Source organism: Macaca nemestrina, chromosome 1 (assembly GCF_043159975.1).
Source record: "Macaca nemestrina isolate mMacNem1 chromosome 1, mMacNem.hap1, whole genome shotgun sequence".
NCBI lineage: Eukaryota > Metazoa > Chordata > Mammalia > Primates > Cercopithecidae > Macaca > Macaca nemestrina.
Window position 1 is genome coordinate 206,259,505 of NC_092125.1, and position 20,939 is coordinate 206,280,443.

At 43.2% G+C, this 20,939-nt stretch overlaps 1 protein-coding gene across 2 annotated transcripts in view; it reads right to left on the reverse strand.

Moving 5' to 3' along the window:
* Window positions 1-9,914: 9,914 nt before the first annotated feature.
* LOC105494545 (family with sequence similarity 76 member A) overlaps window positions 9,915-20,939 on the reverse strand; it is a 35,748-nt gene continuing 24,723 nt past the window's right edge. For both annotated transcript variants that reach the window (XM_011763058.2, XM_011763057.2), the window contains 3 exons: window positions 15,337-15,472; window positions 10,992-11,093; window positions 9,915-10,134 (listed from right to left, as the gene is read on the reverse strand). In XM_011763058.2, coding sequence (XP_011761360.1) covers window positions 10,048-10,134; window positions 10,992-11,093; window positions 15,337-15,472 — 325 coding nt within the window. In that variant the 3' untranslated portion in view covers window positions 9,915-10,047. The remainder of the gene's footprint in view (window positions 10,135-10,991; window positions 11,094-15,336; window positions 15,473-20,939) is intronic.

Below are 20,939 nucleotides of genomic sequence, written 5' to 3' on the forward strand. Positions count from 1 at the left end.
CATGATCTCAACTCACTACAGACTCAATCTCTCTAGTTCAAGCCATCTTCCTACCTCAGGCCTCCAAGTAGCTGGGACTACAGGCACGCACCACTACACTTGGCTAATTTTCGTTTTTTTTTTTTTTTTTGGTAGAGATGTGGTCTTGCCATGTTGCCCAGGCTAGTCTCAAACTCCTGGGCTCAAGCGATTCATCCACCTCGGCCTCCCAAAATGCTGGGATTACAGGAGTGAGCTATGACACCCAGCCCTTACATTTGATTGTTATTGAGTTATAATTGATATACAATCAAATGCACAGATATTAAGTGTTCAGCTCAATGGATTTTGACACACCCATGTTACTTCCACACCCAAACCAAGAGACAGAACATTTTCATCATCACCCCAGAAAGTTTCCTTGACTTATGCTCCTTTCTAATCCATTTCCCTCATCACTGGAAGTTACTTACTGATTTTTTTTTTTTTTTTTTTTTTTTTTTTTTTGAGATGGAGTCTCACTCTGTCACCCAGGCTGGAGTGCAGTGGCACGATCTCGGCTCACTGCAGCCTCCACCTTCTGGGTTCAAGCGATTCTCCTGCCTCAGCCTCCCGAGTAGCTAAGGAATACAAGCATGCGCCACCATGCTTTTTGTAAAAATACAAAATGTTTTTGTATTTTTAGTAGAGACAGGGTTTCACCGTGGTCAGGCTGGTCTCGAATGATCCGCCTGCCTCGGCCTCTCAAATGATCCGCCTGCCTCAGCCTCTCAGTGCTGGGATTACAGGCGTGAGCCACTGCACCTGGCCTTTACTTCCTGATTTTTATCACTACAGATTAGCTTTGTCTGCTCTTGGACTTCATATTTTTTATATTCTTTAGTTTTGGCTTTTTTCAATTAAGACAATGTTTTTGAGATTTATCCATGATGTTGCATATATCAGTAGTTTGGTCTTTTTTTATTACTGATTAGTATTTCCTCATATGAATATACTTACAGTTTACTTATCCATTCTCTTATTGATGGATGTTTGCATTGTTTCCAATTTGGTGTTATTATGAAGTTCATAGCAGTATTTATTTTTACTAGTTCCAAACTGGAAACAACTTGAATATCCATCAACAGAGGTTTGTATAAACAGATATTATAGAGCACAAAAATAAATGGCCTACTGCTGTGTGAACAACATAGGTGACCTCTTCCCAACAATGCATAGCTAAAGGAGCCAGATGCAAATTAGCCAGGCATGGTGGTGCACACCTGTAGTCCTAGCTACCTGAGAGATCAAGGTGGGAGGATCCTTGAGGCCAGGAAGTCAAGGCTGCAGTGAGCTATGATCGCACCACTGCACTCCAGCCTGGGCAACAGAGCGAGACCCTGTCTCTTAAAAAAAAAAAAAAAAAAAAAGGAGAAGAAGCAGCCAGACATAAAATGAGTACAATCTGTATCATTTCATCTTTATTAAGTTCAAAACTGGCCAAATTAAATCTGTGTTATTAAAAGTCGGAATAGGACTAGGTGCAGTGGCTCATGTCTGTAATTCCAGCACTTTGGGAGGCCAAAAGGATGGATCACTTGAGCTCAGGAGATTGAGACTATCCCGGACAATATGGTGAAACCCTGTCTCTACAAAAAATACAAAAATTAGCTGGGCATGGTGGCACATGCCTGTAGTCCCAGCTACTCGGGAGGCTGAGGTGGGAGGATGGCTTGCACCTGGGAGGTAGAGGTGGCAGTAATCCAAGATCATAAAGTATCACTATCACTATCAGTATGGTGAGCTTCCTGGGGACTGTTAGGGAGGAGTTAATGGGGAAATTCACTTAGATTGCAAATAATACTGTATTAAACTTAGCGCTCATATATTGCTGGTGGGGATGCAAAATGGTACGGTCACTTTGGAAAATAGTTTTACAGTCTCTTATACAGTTAAGAATAAATTTACCGGCCGGGCGCGGTGGCTCACGCCTGTAATCCCAGCACTTTGGAAGGCCGAGGCAGGCGGATCACAAGGTCAGGAGATCGAGACCATGGTGAAACCCTGTCTCTACTAAAAATAGAAAAAATTAGCCGGGCGCAGTGGCGGGCGCCTGTAGTCCCAGCTACTCGGGAGGCTGAGGCAGGAGAATGGCGTGAACCCGGGAGGCGGAGCTTGCAGTGAGCCGAGATTGCGCCACTGCACTCGAGCTTGGGCAACAGAGCAAGACTCCGTCTCAAAAAAAAAAAAAAAAAAGAATAAATTTACCTTACAGGCCAGCAATTCAGCAGCTCCACTGCTATATATTTACCCAAGAATAATAAAAACACATTTCTATTAAAAGACCTGTATGCAAATGTTCAAGGCAGCCTTATTCATAATAACCAAAAACTGGAAGCAGCTCAAGTGTCCATCAACTGCTGAAGAGATAAACTGTGGTACATCCATACAGTGGAAAACTATTCAGCTATAAAAAGAAACTACTGAGACATGGAATAAATTACTGAGACATGCAAAGACACGGATGAATCTCGAATACATATGCTAAGTGAAAAAAGTCAGACACAAAAGGCCATATCCTATGTGATTCCATTTATATGACATTCTCTTTTTTTTTTTGAGATGGAGTTTCACTCTTGTCACCCAGGCTGGAGTGCAATGCCACGATCTCGGCTCACTGCAACCTCTGCCACCCAGGCTCAAGCGATTCTCCTGCCTCAGCCTCCCGAGTAGCTGAGATTACAGGCATGTGCCACCATGCCTAGCTCATTTTGTATTTTTGGTAGAGATGGGGTTTCACCATGTTGGCCAGGCTGGTCTTGAACTCCTGGCCTCAGGTGATCTGCCCACCTTGGCCTCCCAAAGTGCTGGGATTACAGGCGTGAACCACCGCACCTGGCTATATGACATTCTCTAAAAGGCAAAGGTGTAGGAATATAAATCAGATTAGTGGTTGCATAAAGGCTGGTGTGGAGGGAAGGGCACCAAAGGACACAAGGGAACTTTTGCGGTTGATGAATATGTTCCATATCTTGATTATGGTGGTGATTACAGAACTTCATACACTTGTCAAAACTCATTGTGCACTAAGGAGGGTTATTTTAGTGTATGCCAATTTTATACACACACACACAGATACACACATACTTAAATGGCACTCTAGAAATCAATGCAATAAAATGGCATATATGAGGTAGGTAATGTGGAGTTGAAAAAGAGGTTATAAAAGTTGTGGGTTGCAATAATGGTCTGATGGCCTAGAGGTGACCTAGGAATAAAGTGACTTTGGAAGCAAAAAAACAAGTAAACATGCGTGTTCATTCTAATTTATCCCTCTATCACCTTCCTTCTTAGAAAACATAAAATGTTGATTCTGTAGAAGTCATAGGTGACAATAGCTTACAAAATTGAGTGCATACTACGTGCCAAGCACTGTTCGCCCAGGCTGGTGTGCCTGGCAGCTACATGACTTCTACATGTAGCTGGGCATAGTGGCTTGTGCCTGTAGTCCCAGCTTCTCGAGAGGCTGAGGTAGGAAGATTGCTTGAGTCTAAGAGTTCGAGGCTGCAGTAAACTATGATCATGCCACTGCACTCTAGCTTGAGCAACAGAGCGAGATCTGACTCTTTTTTTTTTTTTTTTTTTTTTTAGACTGAGTCTCCCTCTGTCACCAGGCTGGAGTGCAGTGGCGCAATCTGGGCTCACTGCAACTTCTGACTCTCTGGTTCAAGTGATTCTCCTGCCTCAGGTTCCTGAGTAGCTGGGATCACAGGAATGTGCCACCACGCCCAGCTAATTTTTTTTTTTTTTTTTTTTTGAGATGGAGTCTCGCTCTGCCGCCCAGGCTGGAGGTGCAGTGGCTCGATCTCAGCTCACTGCAAGCTCCGCCTCCTGGGTTCACGCCATTCTCCTGCCTCAGCCTCCTGAGTAGCTGGGACTACAGGCGCCCGCCACCACACTCAGCTAATTTTTTGTATTTTTTTAAATAGAGACGGGGTTTCACCGTATTAGCCAGGATGGTCTTGATCTGCCCGCCTCGACCTCCCAAAGTGCTGGGATTACAGGCGTGAGCCACCGCGCCCAGCCGACGCCCAGCTAATTTTTGTTTATTTAGTAGAGAGGGAGTTTCACCACGTTGACCAGAATGGTCTCAATCTCCTGACCTCATGATCCACCTGCCTCAGCCTCCTGAAGTGCTGGGATTTCGGGTGTGAAACGCCGCGCCTGGCTGAGATCTGACTCTGAAAACAAACAAACGAACAAAACAAAACAAAAAAAACCAAAAACACTTCTATATGTATTATTTAATCCTCACAGCAACTCTAAGGTAAGTAGAGACAGGAAGTTTCCACTTCAGGCAGCCTGACATCATAGCACTACATGGTCTCACTTTTCAAATAGGGTTGATAATTTGCTGGAGGGACAGCCTGGCAAGCCCTGGTAGTCGGAGAAGTCATGGATTCCAGTAATAGCTAAGAAGTATGAACTACTTTCCCCCAAAAGGTAATTTTTATTGCTATCTTCAAAATCCAGAGGTTCACACAATCGTTACTCAATCCTGCTGGCCAAAAGTCAATGTGGTAGCTAGCCTCCAAGGTGGACCCTTGATATCATCTTCTGGTATTAATGTACCTGGACAGTCTCTTCCCACATCAAAGTGTCAGTAACTTGACCACTGTAACCAATAGGCTATTGCAGAAATTATGGAGTGTGATGTCTGAAGGTAGGACATGAAGGACATTATAGCTTGCTCTCTCTGATCTGGCTTAGTTCCAAAACCCATTCCCTGAGTGGCAGATTGTATTTTATAAGATGGTCAGCACAATAGCCTCCACCTCATATGCTCTTCTACTTTGTTGTCCTCTGTCCTGTGAAACGGCCGTATATGCAAAGTGACCTCCAAATGCCAAGAAGCCAAGAAGCCAAAGGAGGAGGCAGACAAATCCAATTTGTCAGTATTGGTTGATTTACTGAGGGAACTTACAGACAAACGCATAGTCTTGGGCAGCCACAAGACAGGTAGATTTCTGTGCTGTTACTCCCCAGACCCAAAGCTTATATGCCGTAGTGAATAGGTATACATGTTCTAGGAAGCCAGTTAATTAAAGGCAATCCTCCAGGATAGGCAGAAGTGCCATATGCATCATAATTTGTGCAATTAACATCAAGGCTGACATGTTCTTACACCAGGGACAGTAAATAAAGTAGAAACCAGCTAATTTTTGTATTTTTAGTAGAGATGGGGTTTCGCCATGTTGGCCAGGCTGGTCTACGAACACTTGACCTCGTGATCTGCCCACGTCGGCCTCCCAAAGTGCTGGGATTACAGGTGCGAACCACTACTCCTGGCCTGTTTATACTATTTTCTTACCCTAAGTGGTTTTAAAGGCTGAGTAAATGAGTCAATTAAGATAATTCACACAATAAAGGTAGTCATAAAAATAGCCTACAAAATAGGCGGGGTGTGGTGGCTCACACCTGTAATCCCAGCACTTTGGGAGGCCGAGGTAGGCAGATCACTTGAGGTCAGAAGTTCAAGACCAGCCTGGCCAACATGATAAACCCTGTCTCTACTAAAAATACAAAAATTAGCCGGGCTTGGTGGCGGGCACCTATAATCCCAGCTACTTGAGAGGCTGAGGCTAGAGAATTGCTTGAACCAGGGAGGCGGAGGTTGCAGTGAGTCGAGATTGCACCACTGCACTCCAGCCTGGGTGACAGAGCGAGACTCCATCTCAGAAAAACCAAAAACCAAAAAACAAAAACAGGCCAGGCACAGTGGCTCATGCCTGAAATCCTAGCACTTTGGGAGGCCAAGGCAGGTGGATCACCTGAGGTTAGGAGTTCAAGACCAGCCTGGCCAACATGGCATAACCCTGTCTCCACTAAAAATACAAAAATTAGCTGGGCATGGTGGCGCATGCCTATAATCCCAGCTACTTGGGAGGGTGAGGCACAATAATCACTTGAACCCAGGAGGCAGAGGTTGCAGTGAGCCGAGATGGCACCACTGCACTCCAGCCTGGGTGACAGAGCAAGAGTCTGTCTCAAACTAAAATAAAAACAAAAACAAAAACATAACCTACAAAATAAAACTATCTTCAACTTATTCTGAGAAAATTAGCTTTGAGTTTATAGAATGACCAGGATGTAACAGTGACAGTGTCTGAAAGGCACTTCTCATTTTAAAACCTACTGGCTCTAGGGTTTCAAAGGGATGCATTCCTCTCCTTGTGAGATGACATTTCAAAAAGCTTTCACTCATACTTCATGAAGATTCGTTCTGTATTATGTTTTGAATAATAAGAATAAAAATCAAGGAACATGGCTGGGCATGGTGGCTCATACCTGGGTAATCCCAGCTCTTTGGGAGGCCAAGGTGGGAGGATCACCTGAGTCGAGGAGTTCAAGACCAGTCTGGGCAACATACTGAGACCTCATCTCTACAAAAAATAAACAAAATTAGCTAGGAATGGTGGTACACACCTGTAGTCCAAGCTACTTGGGAGGCTGAGGTGGAAGGATCAATTGAGCCTGGGAGGTCAAAGCGGCAGTGAGCCGAGATCACATCACTGAACTCTGGCATAAGTGAGAGAGAAAGGCTGTCTCAAAAAAATTTTTTTTGGCCAGGTGCAGTGGCTCACACCTGTAATCCCAGCACTTTGGGAGGCCAAGGGCAGGTGGATTACCTGTCAGGAGTTCGACACCAGTCTGGCCAACATGGTGAAATCCTGTCTCAACTAAAAATACAAAAAAATTAGCCAAATGTGGTGGTGCGCACCTGTAATCCCAGCTACTTGGGAGGTTGAGGCTGGAGAATCGCTTGATCCCGGGAGGTGGAGGTTGCAGTGAGCCAAGATCATGCCACTGCACTCCAGCCTGGGCAACAGAGCATGACTCCGTCTCAAAAAAAAATTTTTTTTTTCTTTTTAAATCAAGGAACAATGGTGGTGTGGTGGTGTCCAATATTCCACTAAATGGAAGCCCCATAAAGACAGTAACTTGTTTTTGTCACTGCTGTAACTGCATTGCCTAGCACAGTGCCTATCACATGAGCACTTAAACTGGGTAAATAGAATCACCAAGAGGCTCAGTGTGGTAGCTCATGCCTGTAATCCCAGCACTTTGGGAGGCTGAGGTGGGCGGATGGCTTGAGCCCAGGAGTTGGAGACCAGCCTGGATGGCAAAACCCTATCTTTACAAAAAATACAAAAATTAGCTGGGTATGGTGGTGTGCATCTGTAGTCCCAGCTACTTGTGAGGCTGAGGTGGGAGAATCCCCAGGAAGTCAGGGCTCAGTGATCCACTTGCCACTGCACTCGAGCCTGGATGACTGAGGGAGACTCTTGTCTCAAAACAAAGTCATAGAAGAGAGAAAGAGAATGAGTTTATTCTCTAATGGACAGGAAATTCCCAATTAGCAGTTAGGCTTTTAATTTTTTAAGTCTACAAGCAAGACAAACTTTTCTAGGCTGAAGGGGATAATGGGGTATGTCTATTGGTAAATCAGCAAGAAATAAAAACAAAACCCAACAATTACACTTGAGTCAATATGAATTTTTATTAACACACATTTGTCAAAGTCTGTACAAACCAAAACATTCCTGTTTTAAAATGTCCATTATTACAAACATACAAAGAAACAAAAGGTGTTACCAAAAGTTAGCTACTCAATTTCATGGTAAAACAGTGTCATGATCTTTAAAAATCAAAATTTCAAGACTGAGGTTTCTTCTTTCCCTTTTTGGAACTTATGGAAAGTTAGAAAATGTGTGAATTTACTTTATATTAAATGCCAAGACCTTAAAAAAAGATTTAGTATAAAACTAAATATGTTTTTATATTGTCATACATCATGTAACAGAATTTCAGTCCTCAAAATAAAATAAAATAAAAAAACACCATGACTGTCATTTCCCCCAAATTTTTCTCCCATAGTCAGTGCAAATGCATCTGAAAAATATTATGACAGTTTATCTTTACCTAAAAGTTTCTCATTCAAAAACTTTACAAAACTATTTAGCACTGCCATTTCCCTTGCTTAGAAGGGAAAATTATATCCCCTAGTAGGGTGATATATAAGCGACATGGTCCACTGTATCCCTTATCAGAAGGAAACCACCATTTCCACATCTCTGTCCAATTATGTGTAGGACTCCATTTATGAGAATGCTATCACAAATTATAGAGCATCTGCTTCCAGGAAACGCCTAGAAGTTAAATTTAGTGCTACAATTTTTTGGTAGACTGAGGTACAAATGTTATCTGCCCTTATTATTATTTCTAACTTTAGTACCCCCTGCATAAATGATTCTAGGATAGTTGGTTTTGTTGTTTCATGGCACACATGACACACCCTAATTCCTTTCACAAACATCACAAAGAGGACCTGAGAGTATGCCTAGAAATGTAAATCTATCCCCTTTCCTGGAAAAGTAAATCCATGTGCCTACAGGGTTAAGAAGGGAAGACAGGCAGGGCACACATAACTCTGCTTGAGGCAAAGTGCTTCTGAGAAGCACCTGTTTTCAATACATATCCATGAAAAGCAGGGAGTGTATGGGCTCGGGTGGGTGAGGAGTGGGGAGAAGGTACAGTGATACCACTTTTCCCAATCAGACTCAGAGTCCTTACTAGAGCAGCTCATGCTGACCCCCAAAATTCTCTGTAGTTCAAATAATATTCCTTTTTTTTTTTTTTTTTTTTTGAGACAGAGTCTCACTCCATTGCCCAGGCTGCAGTGCAGTGTTGCGATTTCAGCTCATTGCAACCTCCACCTCCTGGGTTCGAGCAATTCTTCTGCCTCAGTCTCCTGGGTAGCTGGGATTACAGGTGCGCACACCAGTCCCGGCTAATTTTTGTATTTTTTTTTTAGTAGAGATGGAGTTTCACCATGTTGGCCAGGATGGTTTCAAACTCCTAACCTCAAATGATCCACCCGCCTCGGCCTCCCAAATTGCTGGGATCACAGGCGTGAGCCACTGCGCCTGGCCATATTATTCCATTTTTAATCTGTTCATGTAAAAAAAAAAGTTCTCTGACAGCAGCCCAGTATGACAACTGATATAAGCAAATAAAGGATTTTATTTTTTAAAGAAGTGGCAGTGTTCAAATTTAAAATCAATCACATAAAACAATCAGGAAAAGGGTGGGGAGAGAAGTGTCCAGTACAACCTGGACAACCTTGCTTTCTGCCCTTACTTAAAAAGACAGACGGTTCAAATCTTTGCTACCTCCCTTAAGTATCTCCATAAATGCTCTTCCAAGAAATCCTCCAAAAGGCACTTAGCTCCATACTTATGCATTGAATTGTTTCACCTTAGCAATGTTTTTAAGACTCCAAGGTAACAAAAAAGAAAAGATCTGATTATTTTACTAAAAGCTAGTGAATAGGACTGTTTTTTTTCAAGAGGCATCACTTTTACAAGAACTAGCTAGGCTACCATTATTCCTTTATCAAGAAAAAGTTTCTTTTTTAAAAAATAAATAAAACTCTGGCTATACATAGTACAAAGTTCATACATAATACATCTGGAAAAAAACCCAAGAGTATACCCTGAAGCAAAAGGTTTATTGGAGAGAGAAAGCCTCTTCCATTATACCAAGTCTGAAGGTGGCAGTTTTCAAAGTTCAGAGGGTGGCAGTGATATATAATTAATGCCAAACAGTTTGCTCATGGGTATGGCAGGATGCAATGATGGACCAAAAAAAAAAAAAAAAAAAAAACAAAAAACCATTCTGCACATTATACTGAGCAGTGACCACCACAAAAAAAATAAAATAAAATAAAATAATTAAAAAAAATAAAAAAAATAGAACCAAAATAGAGAGAGAAGAGGAAGAAGAAAAAGAAAAGTCCTAATAGTGAGAGAAACAGAGTGAGCTTGAAATCCCAAACACTCAAGCATGCAGTCTAACAGCACAAACCAGGTGTTTCCATTCAGCCCACTGCAATCGCACAAAGAAGGATAACTGTAATAAAATAGAGATTTCTTAAGAAAGCTTGCAATTCCCACAGAACAGCCAGGTCTCCAACCCTAACCCTGGACAACTCCATTTGCTGTTGCTATGGAGCCTCCTTGAGGTGTGTCATGGAGAGGTTATAGCTCCTGACTTCTCTGACTTCTTGCTCTTGGACAAGGCAGCTGCCTGCTTCAGGAGCTCTCGGTTTTTGGCCTAAAGAAAAAAAAAATCAGTGTAAGAAGGATGTTTTAAACAGGATATAATGTTTTTTCATGCAGAATAAGTGCACATGCTAAGGCAGACGATGTGGAGGGTCAGAAAGAGACAAACAATTCTAGAGGTGGAAAACAACAGGAAGTTCTAGGGCTTGACACTTGGTTCAGGAAAAAAAAGTATTTGCCAGAGGTTAATCAGTGTACCTCAATCTCTTGGGACCCACTGTTACAAAGGGATGCTTTATGCAATACAAACTGTGGAGTGACTTCATGAGCTGGATAAACAGAATCTATAATTCAGACATCTGGAATCACATCTGGTTTATTCAAAAATCAAAGAACACACTTAATATTTCTACTGTTTTTGAGGGGGAAAAGATCAGAACACATCCAAGAGTGAAACAATACAAAGTATCTACAGGCTGGGCATGGTGGCTCATGCCTGTAATCCTAGCACTTTGTGAGGTTGAGGTGGGAGGATCGCTTGAAGCCAGGAGTTCAAGACTAGCTGAGGCAATACAGCGAGAGCCCATCTCTGCAAAAAAATTTAAAAATAAATTAGTGGGATAGGGTGGTATATGGCTGTGGTCTTCGCTACTTGGAAGGTTGAGGTGGGAGGATCACCAGAGCCTGGGAGGTTGAGGCTACAGTGAGCCATGATCATGCCACTGCTCTCCAGCTTGGGTGACAGAGAGAGAACCTGTCTCCAAAAAAAAAAAAAAATCTAAAAAGGGGATTAACGTGATTTGTCAATACTTTGAGAAAAAAATAAATCTATGAGATGATCACTTAAAATAGAATCAGCTAGGTATACCAGGTAGGTACACAATTTTAGCATGTAAAATAAGCAGTCACCTGCAATTGTTCTGTGACTTCTTTGTGGGTTTTCTCCATCTGGTTCATTTTGGCTCTCATCTGCGATTCCTGGTACTGAAAATCAGCCTTCAACTCTGTAATCTGAGGGAAACAAGGCAGAGTAACCAGAATAAATTTCTGTGCAATAAAAAAAATTTGCTTTCAGAGAGCTAAATGGTCACCCAAATTAATGAAACCCAGGGCTCTCCTGCAGATCCATATCTAAATCAAAGCCAGGGAGTTCCACACTCTCTTTTCTCCTAAAGCTTTCCTAAAAATTACACAAAGTCCTGAACTAACATTTCTGAATATCTGAGAATAATAGCTGCTACCAATTACTGAACTTTTACTATGTTGTAGAAAAACTGATTACTTCAGCAGATCTTTATGATAACATTGTGAGGGTAGTAGTCCCATTTTATAGAGGAGAAAACTGATCTTTAGAAAGAGTTAAGTAATGTGGCCAAGATCATATACAGAGTTAGCAAGGGGCAGAGCTAGATTTCAAATCCCAGACCCTCTTCTGAATAGCTGACTACTATTCAAGGAAATTCTAAATCAGAGAGGTGATGTGTGAGCTGAGCTTTGAGATGTAGTAACAATAGGCACATAAGGTGAGCAGGAGGGCATCTAAACAGAAAACAGTATAGGCACAGACAGATAAATGTGAGATAACAGAGATTATCTGGATGGCTGATGAGGTTGGAGAGATGGGCAGCTATTATGCTAAAGAGCCTGTATTCCAAGCTGAGGAGTGTGACCTTGATCCTGAAAGCTTTGGGAAACAATCTATTTGTTTTTGCTCCTTTAAAAACCCTAACTCTGGGCCAGACACGGTGGCTCATGCCTGTAATCCCAGCACTTTGGAAGGCCAAAAGGGTGGAACACTTAAGCTCAGGAGTTTGAGACCACCATGGACAACATGGTGAAACGCCATGTCTACAAAAAAAAAAAAAAAAAAAAGACAAAAATTAAAATAGCTGGGCGTGGTGCTGTGCGCCTGCAGTCCCAGCTACTTAGAGGACTGAAGTGGGAGGATCACTTGAGCCAGGGAAGTTGAGTTTACAGTGAGCTGAGATTGCACCACTGCCCAACAGCCTGGGCAACAGAGCAAGCCCCTGTCTCAAAAAAATAAAAATAATAAATAAATAAAAACTCTATCTCTGCAAAGCAGTAGAAACAAGTGTTCATCTTGTCCCTGTTTTACCGAAATCCTTTTATGTGCCATTCTGATCTAGTCCATAGAGAGAATATACTTGGGCCATTTTCACTTGACAGTCATGTAGTTATGTGAAAGAACACAGATCTCTTCCCATGAATTTCCACCTTCCTAGCAGGAGAAAGCATAGCACAGTAGAAAGAACAGTAGAGTCAGAAAGATTTCCAGTCTCTTGTTCCGCCATTTACTAGCTGTATGGTTTGGACATATTAACCTCTTTGGGTCTGTTTCCTCATCTGTAAAATGAGGTAGAAATTACATGAATGCAAGAAAGGAATTTACATCAATGTCTTAGCTATTCAGAATGAATCACAGCATTCTGAACTTGGCACAAGACTAAACATAAAGAGCCAGGGGAGGGAATTAGAAACCCCTAAGAAGAAAAATACTGGAGGCATTCTTCATCTATGAAATGATTATAACAATTCCTACCTCAAAGACTTTTTTTTTTTTTTGAGACGGAGTCTTGCTGTGTTGCCCAGGCTAGAGTGCAGTGGCACAATCTTGGTTCACTGCAAGCTCCACCTCCCGGGTTCACGCCATTCTCCTGCCTCAGCCTCCTGAGTAGCTGGGACTACAGGCGCCTGCCACCACTCCCGGCTAATTTTTTGTATTTTTAGTAGAGATGGGGTTTCACCATGTTAGCCAGGATGGTCTCGATCTCCTGACCTCATGATCCACCCACCTCGGCCTCCCAAAGTTCTAGGATTACAGGCATGAGCAACCAAGCCCGGCCTCAAAGGCTTATTATAAGAATAAACAGGCTGGGTGTGGTAGCTCATGCCTGTAATCCCAGCACTTTGGGAGGCCGAGGCGAGCGGGTCACTTGAGGTCAGGAGTTCAAGACCAGCCTGGCCAACATGGTGAGACCCCCATCTCTATGAAAAATACAAAGATTAGCTGGCCATGGTGCCACGTGCCTGTAATCCAAGCCACTCAGGAGGTTGAGGCAGGAGAATCACTTGAACCCAAGGAGGCAGAGGTTGCAGTGAGCAGAGATTGCGCCACTGCACTCCAGCTTGGGTGACAGCGAGAGACCCTGTCTCAAACAAAAACAAAAACAAAAACCAGCCAGGCATGGTGGCGGGCACCTGTAGTCCCAGCTACTCAGGAGGCTGAGGAATGAGAATTGCTTAAACCCAGGAGTCAGAGGTTGCAGTGAGCTGAGATCGCACCACTGCACTCCAGCCTGGGTTACAGAGCAAGACTCTGTCTTTAAAGAAAAAAAAAAAAAAAGGAATAAATGAGTTAATACATATAAAGCACTTAAAACAGAGTCAGGCATGAAGTTACATCCAATAAAAGTTAGCTATTATTATTATAATATTAAGGCAAAATGAGATATTATTTTTTGTTTGTTTTTGGAGACAGGGTCTGGCTCTGTCACCCACAGGCTGGAGTGCAGTGGTATGATCACGGCTCACCACAGCCTTGACCTCCCGGGCTGAGGTGATCCTCCCACCTTAACCTCCCAAGTAGCTGGGACCATAGGTGCACACCATCAAGCCCTGCTAATTTTTGTATTTTTTTGCAAAGATGAGGTTTCACCAATGGCCCAGGCTGGTCTTGAATTCCTGGGCTCAAGCAATCTGCCTGCCTTAGCTTCCCAAAGTGTTGGGATTACGGGTGTGAGCCACTGCACCCAGCCTAAAAATGAGATACTATTTAGAAAACCTGAAAACAAGATAAGAGACATGAATCAGAGTAAGAATGTAAAAAAGGAAGATAACTATCAGACCGTAATAAGACTGGTCTTATTCTGAAGATATTAATGTGAAGATATTAGAAATATAAGGTAGAAGATATTCTGATGTGAAAATAAAATACTAACACTGAGGCCAGGCGCAGTGGCTCACGCCTGTAATCCCAACACTTTGGGAGGATGAAGCAGGCAGATCACTTGAGATCAAGAGTTTGAGACCAGCCTGGCCAGCACGGTGAAACCCCGTCTCTACTGAAAATAGAAAAATTAGTCAGGCATGGTGGCGGGCACCCGTAATCCTAGCTACTTGGGAGGCTGAGGTAGGAGAATCGCTTGAACTCGAGAGGTAGAGGTTGCAGTGAACCTGGGCAACAGAGACTCTGTCTCAAAAAACAAAAAATGAAAAAAAGAATATTAATACTGAAGATAAATTAAGATTAAAATATTAACATATTAAAGATGGGTCACTTAGTAACAGACTTGTTAGCAGTGGAATCACAGTGACATAAGAGTCATGGCAGAAGGCCCACGTGAACACTGTTCAGGGAAGAGGAAGAACTGGCCCGTGAACTTTGCGTATTATTGTCCCACAGACATGGCCATCCCCATAATAAGAGAAGAAGACATTAGGTTCTTTTAGCTGGACAGAATCGAACATTCCAGTTAATAACTACCTCCTCTTGTCCCAACTCTATGCTTATTCAGCACCTTCTGATTACAGCCTCTCCAGGTAGCTCATGCCAAGAACAGTGTGCTGTTACATGCTCCGCTGTGAACTGAGACGTGAACACTGTTTTTTTTAATACATTGTCTCTATAAGCTCAGTTAACAAATGTCCTCTCTGAGGCCAGGGGCAGTGGCTCACGTTTGTAATCCTAGCACTTTGGGAGGCCGAGGTGGAAGGATCACGTAAGACCAGGAGTTCAAGACCAGTCTGGGAAACATAATAAGTCCATGTCTCTACAAAAAAATTTTTTAAATTGACCGGGTACAGTGGCACATGCCTGTAGTCCCAGCTACTCAGGGGGCTGAGATGGGAGGACTGCCTAAGCCTGGAAGGTAGAGACTGCAGTAGCCATGATCGTGCCACTGCACTCCAGCCACTCCAGCCAGGGTGACACAGCTGAGACCCTGTCTCAAAAACAAAACAAAACAAAATAAAATGTCCTCTCTGAGAAATGGAAGCTGCAAGTACTGAGAAAAATCCATTTTTTGAGCCCAACTGACTGGAGTAATGCCATCCCAAGAGTCATCTTGGCAGACAACCAGCCTCTCCCCAGGATATCCCAACCTTGACATAGGCTCTCAAAGTGTCAATGTTAAGTACCCAACAAACATTAGTTTTAAAAAGTTATTATCATGTCCCATACCACATTTCTCACCCTCACATCATTCTGGTCAGAGAGGAATAAAATAAACCATACCTTCTTCTCTTTCTCTAAAATCATTTGATCCTTTTGATGCAACATCTTCTTCAGGGTAGCCACTTCTTCCTTCAGTTGGGCAATGATGACAAAGTGGTCAGTGCCTGGTGAGTCCAGAGCCAGGTCTGGGGAGAAGCTAGATTTGAAAATCAGGGGAAAATATTGTAACTTGGATGGATAAACTTTTCCCTGCCTGAGGATGCATCCTAGACTACTTGACTGCAAGCTCCTCAAGAGCAGGAATCCTAGCATCAAGCACATTGCACCACACATGCTGGGCTCAACGGCACTTGCTGAACTGAACTGCAGAGGTAACGTGGCCATCAGATAACTCTACAAACCAAAGCTACAACCCAGCAGCATCCCTGCAGCATCTTCTCTCACATTTAGGACTAAAATAAATGCCACATCCCAAGAGCTAAGGATACTGTTTCAGGTTCCTTGAAGATCCCCAATGATGTACTAGAAAAACAATCCTAATTTTTGTGATTAGATAAATTCCTTAGAATTCCAGATAAATTATAAACTGTGAGCTCATGCATTTTTCTTTAATGCTCCACTCAGAGCTCGTCTTTCAGGGCCTTGTCTTCTGTCTCAAAGCACCACAATGCAGTCAGTGTATCTGCCGAGAAGCTGCTGGATTCCCACCCAGGAGCAGTCAGTTCTTTTTCAAAAAAGATGAAACAGGAATGAAGCCAGCTTCCACTACACTACAAATGGCCTGCAGATTGTCATTTCCAATATCAGGAATTTGGTAACATTGCATTAGGAAAGGAACCAAGAGGTGGCAAATTCCAGAGTCACACCACAACTTGGGCTCTCAACAGATTCCTCCCAATAACAGCATTGGAGCACTCCATTTTGTCCAAGTGCCAGGTGGACTCTATGTCCTTTTAGCAGAGCCTCTTAAGAAGGGACAGTCTGGGGCCGGACGCGGTGGCTCAAGCCTGTAATCCCAGCACTTTGGGAGGCCGAGACGGGCGGATCATGAGGTCAGGAGATCGAGACCATCCTGGCTAACATAGTGAAACCCCGTCTCCACTAAAAAATACAAAAAACTAGCCGGGCGAGTAGCTGTAGTCCCAGCTACTCGGGAGGCTGAGGCAGGAGAATGGCGTAAACCTGGGAGGCGGAGCTTGCAGTGAGCAGAGATCCGGCCACTGCACTCCAGCCTGGGTAATAGAGCGAGACTCCGTCTCAAAAAAAAAAAAAAAAAAAAAAAGAAGGGACAGATGGCCGGGCACGGTGGCTCACGCCTATAATCCCAGCACTTTGGGAGGCCGAGGTGGGTGGATCACAAGGTCAGGAGATCGAGACCAGGGTGAAACCCTGTCTCTACTAAAAATACAAAAAATTATCCGGGCACGGTGGTGGGCGCCTGTAGTCCCAGCAACCCAGGAGGCTGAGGCAGGAGAATGGCGTGGACCATGAATCTGTGAGGCAGAGCTTGCAGTGAGCCAAGATCGCGCCGCTGCACTCCAGCCTGGGGGACAGAGCGAGACTCCATCTCAAAAAAAAAAAAAGGGACAGTTTTAGGCCGGGCTCGGTGGCTCATGCCTATAATCCCAGCACTTTGGGAGGCCAAGGCAGGCGGATCACCTGAGGTCGGGAGTTAGAGACCAGCCTGACCAACATGGAGAAACCTCGTTTCTACTAAAAATACAAAATTAGCTGGGTGTGGTGGTGCATGCCTGTAATCCCAGCTGCTCGGGAGACTGAGGCAGGAGAATCTCTTGAACCCGGGAGGCGGAGGTTGCAGTGAGCCAAGATTGCGCCTTTGCACTCCAGACTGGGCAACAAGAGCAAACTCCGTCTCAAAAGAAAAAAAGAAAGAAAAAGAAGGGATAGTTTCACGAAATCTGCAAAACCCCAAAATTATATGTACAATCTCGTCTACACATATAATGGGTGGTTTTTAGAGTGAGGATCCATAGCTTTCAATGGCTAGTCACAAATGCCTCAGACTCAAAACAAGTTAAGGAATCACTGCCAAGAGGGTCAAATCCTGTTCTCTAGAGAGTTCCCAAAGAACGCTCTTTACTTTTCCCAGGACAATCTTTGAAGTAAAACACAAACCTGTTTTTCCTAAGCAGACACTGGAATACTCATTCTCAACTCCCTAGATATAGCAACAACTCACAGTTCTTATATCCTAAACCACGTCTAAGAGCCAACATTTCTCTACACAGGAAGAAACTCCAAATAGCAAGCCTAACCAGTGGACAAACTACCTCACAGTTACCAAGTCAAACATTTCTATGGCTAGAATAGGAAGATATAGATATTCGACAAGAATATTCCTACCCTCCTCTCAGTCTACATGAAGCATATGAGAAGACTGTCAGAGGAAGAATGAATCAATGTTCTCATAACTAATGAATGGATGGAATTACCGCGTAACAAAAATAAATGCAAAATCATAAAACAAGGCACGCAGGAGAAAGTACTGAAAGGAACTATTACCATTTCTACTAGTTTCAGATCTGGAAGCACCCTTATAGCTGCAGTCTCACATCTGTTTCAATACCTGCTAAGGACCTGTCTTTCTTCAACTGAATAGAGTCTATTTAAACCCATAACTAGAGTAATGAGCTAACGTAAGTAACTTTTTGCTGTCCCCAAACTCCTAATGCCCTATCCTTCCTGCTTCTTGTGAGAGGATTCCCCCCATACCAATAAATAGTTGACAAAACCCATCCTTTCTATCCTGTGTTAGGAACTGGCCTCACTCTCTCTTTTTTTCTTTTCTTTTTTTTTTTTTTTTGAGACAGAGTTTCACTCTTGTTGCCTAGGCTGGAGTGCAATGGTGTGATCTCGGCTTACCACAACCTCCGGCTTACCACAACTTCTGCCTCCCAGGTTCAAGTGATTCTCCTGCCTCAGCCTCTCAAGTACCTGGGATTACAGGCATGCGCCACCACACCTGGCTAATTTTTGTATTTTTAGTGGAGACAGCATTTCTCCATGTTGGTCAGGCTGGTCTCGAACTCCCGACCTCAGATGATCCACCCGCCTCAGCCTCCCAAAGTGCTGGGATTACAGGCGTGAGCCACTACGCCCAGCCCTCACTCTCTAATTCCTGGTTCAGTAAGAACTGCTAGAAATGAAAAAAGATGGCTAGGGTAACAAGGCAAAAAAACCAGTCTCTTTCCTAATGGCTCCAATGACAGGGAACTACTACTTCTCCAGAAAAACTGTCTTTTACAAAAGCTCATAATGTAAGAACAATTTTCTTGGGTTGAGCCAAAACCTGCCTCTCTATAACCCTACATATTGGTCCTGAGACTGTCCTCAAAGGCTATACAGATTAAGTCTAATCTTCCAGGCACATTTCAGGGGAGGATAAAATGAAACTATGAGTTAAAAAAAAGAATGTCCTTTAGAAACGGTAAACCACAAGCTGTGCCTGAGTGCCACCAGCTGTTGCTGCTGCTTTTTTGATTGCCTATGGAACAACAAACAAGCATGATTAAAAAGTAGCCAGTGTATTTTCTAGAGGGAAGAAAACTAGAAATTAACTTAGATTTTCCTAAAATTGAAAAGTTTTTGTCACAATTTCAACAAACAAATTAGGACACATTGAGACAGAGACTGTGGATTTTGTAGGATACTTAGAAAAAAAAGACTAAAGCATCTTATTATAAAGCCATTTTTGAAAGCTAAAATGTGTTCTGTCTGAACAAAATGGAAGGCTAATGGATAAAGAAAAAGAGGAGGAAAAATAATCAAACATACCTCAGTATTAAATAAGTAAGAGAAGATAATGTGGTAGTATAGAAAGGTCAATGAAAAACCATTAGGCAGCAATTTGCAGAAAACATGGGGAATAAAAATAAAAGAATAAGAGCATAAATTTAAAAGTATATGAATATTTTAGGGGCTGAGTGTGGTGGCTCATGCCTATAATCCCAGCATGTTGGGAGGCCAAACCAGGAGGATCACTTGAGGCCAGGAGTTTAAGACTCTGTCTACAAAAAAAAATTAGCTGAGTGTGGTGGCATGTACCTGTAGTCCCAGCTATTTGGGAGGCTGGGGTGGGAGGATCATTTGAGTCCAGAAGGTCAAGGCTGCAGTGAGCCATGATCGCGCCACAGCACTCCAGCCTGGGTGACAAAGTGAGACCTTGTCTCAAAAGAAAAAAAAAAAAAAGCCACGCATAGTGGCTCATTCTTGTAATCCCAGCACTTTGGGAGGCCAACGTAGGAGGATCGCTTGAGCCCAGGAGTTCAGGACTGGCCTGAGTAACATGCTGAAACCCTGTTTCTACAAAAAATACAAAAATTAGGTGGCATGGTGGTGCACGTCTGTAGTCCCAGCTACTTGGGAGGCTTAGGTGGAAGCATCACTTGAGCCCAGGAGGTCGAGGCTGCAGTGAGCCAAGATCATGCCACTGCACTCCAGCCTGGGCAACAAGGTGAGACCCTGTCTCAAAAAAAAAAAAAAAAAAAAAAAAGAAAAGAAAAGAAATAGGTAGCCAGTGAAATTTTGGTTTGGATGACATTAAAAAAGGACTGTCAAAAAAAAAAAAAAGTCAGAATGCTTTTTTCAAGGCAAAGTAAATGCAGGGAAAAAAACCCACAAAAAGTAAAGAGGACAGCAAAGTGGAATTTATCTTGTGTTACGAACATTTAAAAACAAGAAAAGCAAACAAGTAGAATAGAATGTTAAAAATGCTAATGCAGAACATTTCAAATGGAATTTATATGGGTATGAAAATAGTTTTTGTGACAGCAGAAAACATTTCCAAATTTTCAAATTATAAATTACTTAGAAAAATAAATTAGCATGTCATTTTAAGGAAAAACTTATCTCTCCTACCTTTTTTTTTTTTTTGAGACAGAGTCTCACTGCCTCGGCTCAAGTGCAGTGGCGCAATCATGGCTCACTGCAGCTCAACTTCCCCAGGCTCAGGTGGTCCTCCCACCGCAGCCTCCTGAGTAGCTGGAAGGCACACACCACCATGCCCAGCTAATCTTTGTATGTTTTGTAGAGATGGGGTTTCATCATGTTGCCCAGGCTGGTCTCAAACTCCCAGGTGATTCACTAGCCTTGGCCTCCCAAAGTGCTGGGACTGCATGTGTGAACAACTGTACCTGGTCAAAATGATCATTTAATATCTTTTCTGGAGGACATCATGAAAGACCATGTACCTATGTCAAGGATCAGCTTCCAACCTGAGGAAAAGAGCATTGCTGATGACTGGATGCAATAAAACTCTGAACAGAAAACTTGAGTTTTTAGCTTGGTGTATCCATAGCAATGGACAGCAAGAATAGCGGCAGTATCTCAGAAACCAAATAAGCTAATAGAAAGTGAACCTGGCCGGGCGTGGTGGCTCACGCCTGTAATCCCAGCACTTTGGGAGGCCGAGGCGGGCGGATCACGAGGTCAGGAGATCGAGACCATCCTGGCTAACATGGTGAAACCCCGTCTCTACTAAAAATACAAAAAAAAGTTAGCCGGGCGTGGTGGCGGGCACCTGTAGTCCCAGCTACTCAGGAGGCTGAGGCAGGAGAATGGCATGAACCTGGGAGGTGGAGCCTGCAGTGAGCCAAGATTGCACCACTGTACTCTGGGCAACAAAGCGAGACACCACCTCAAAA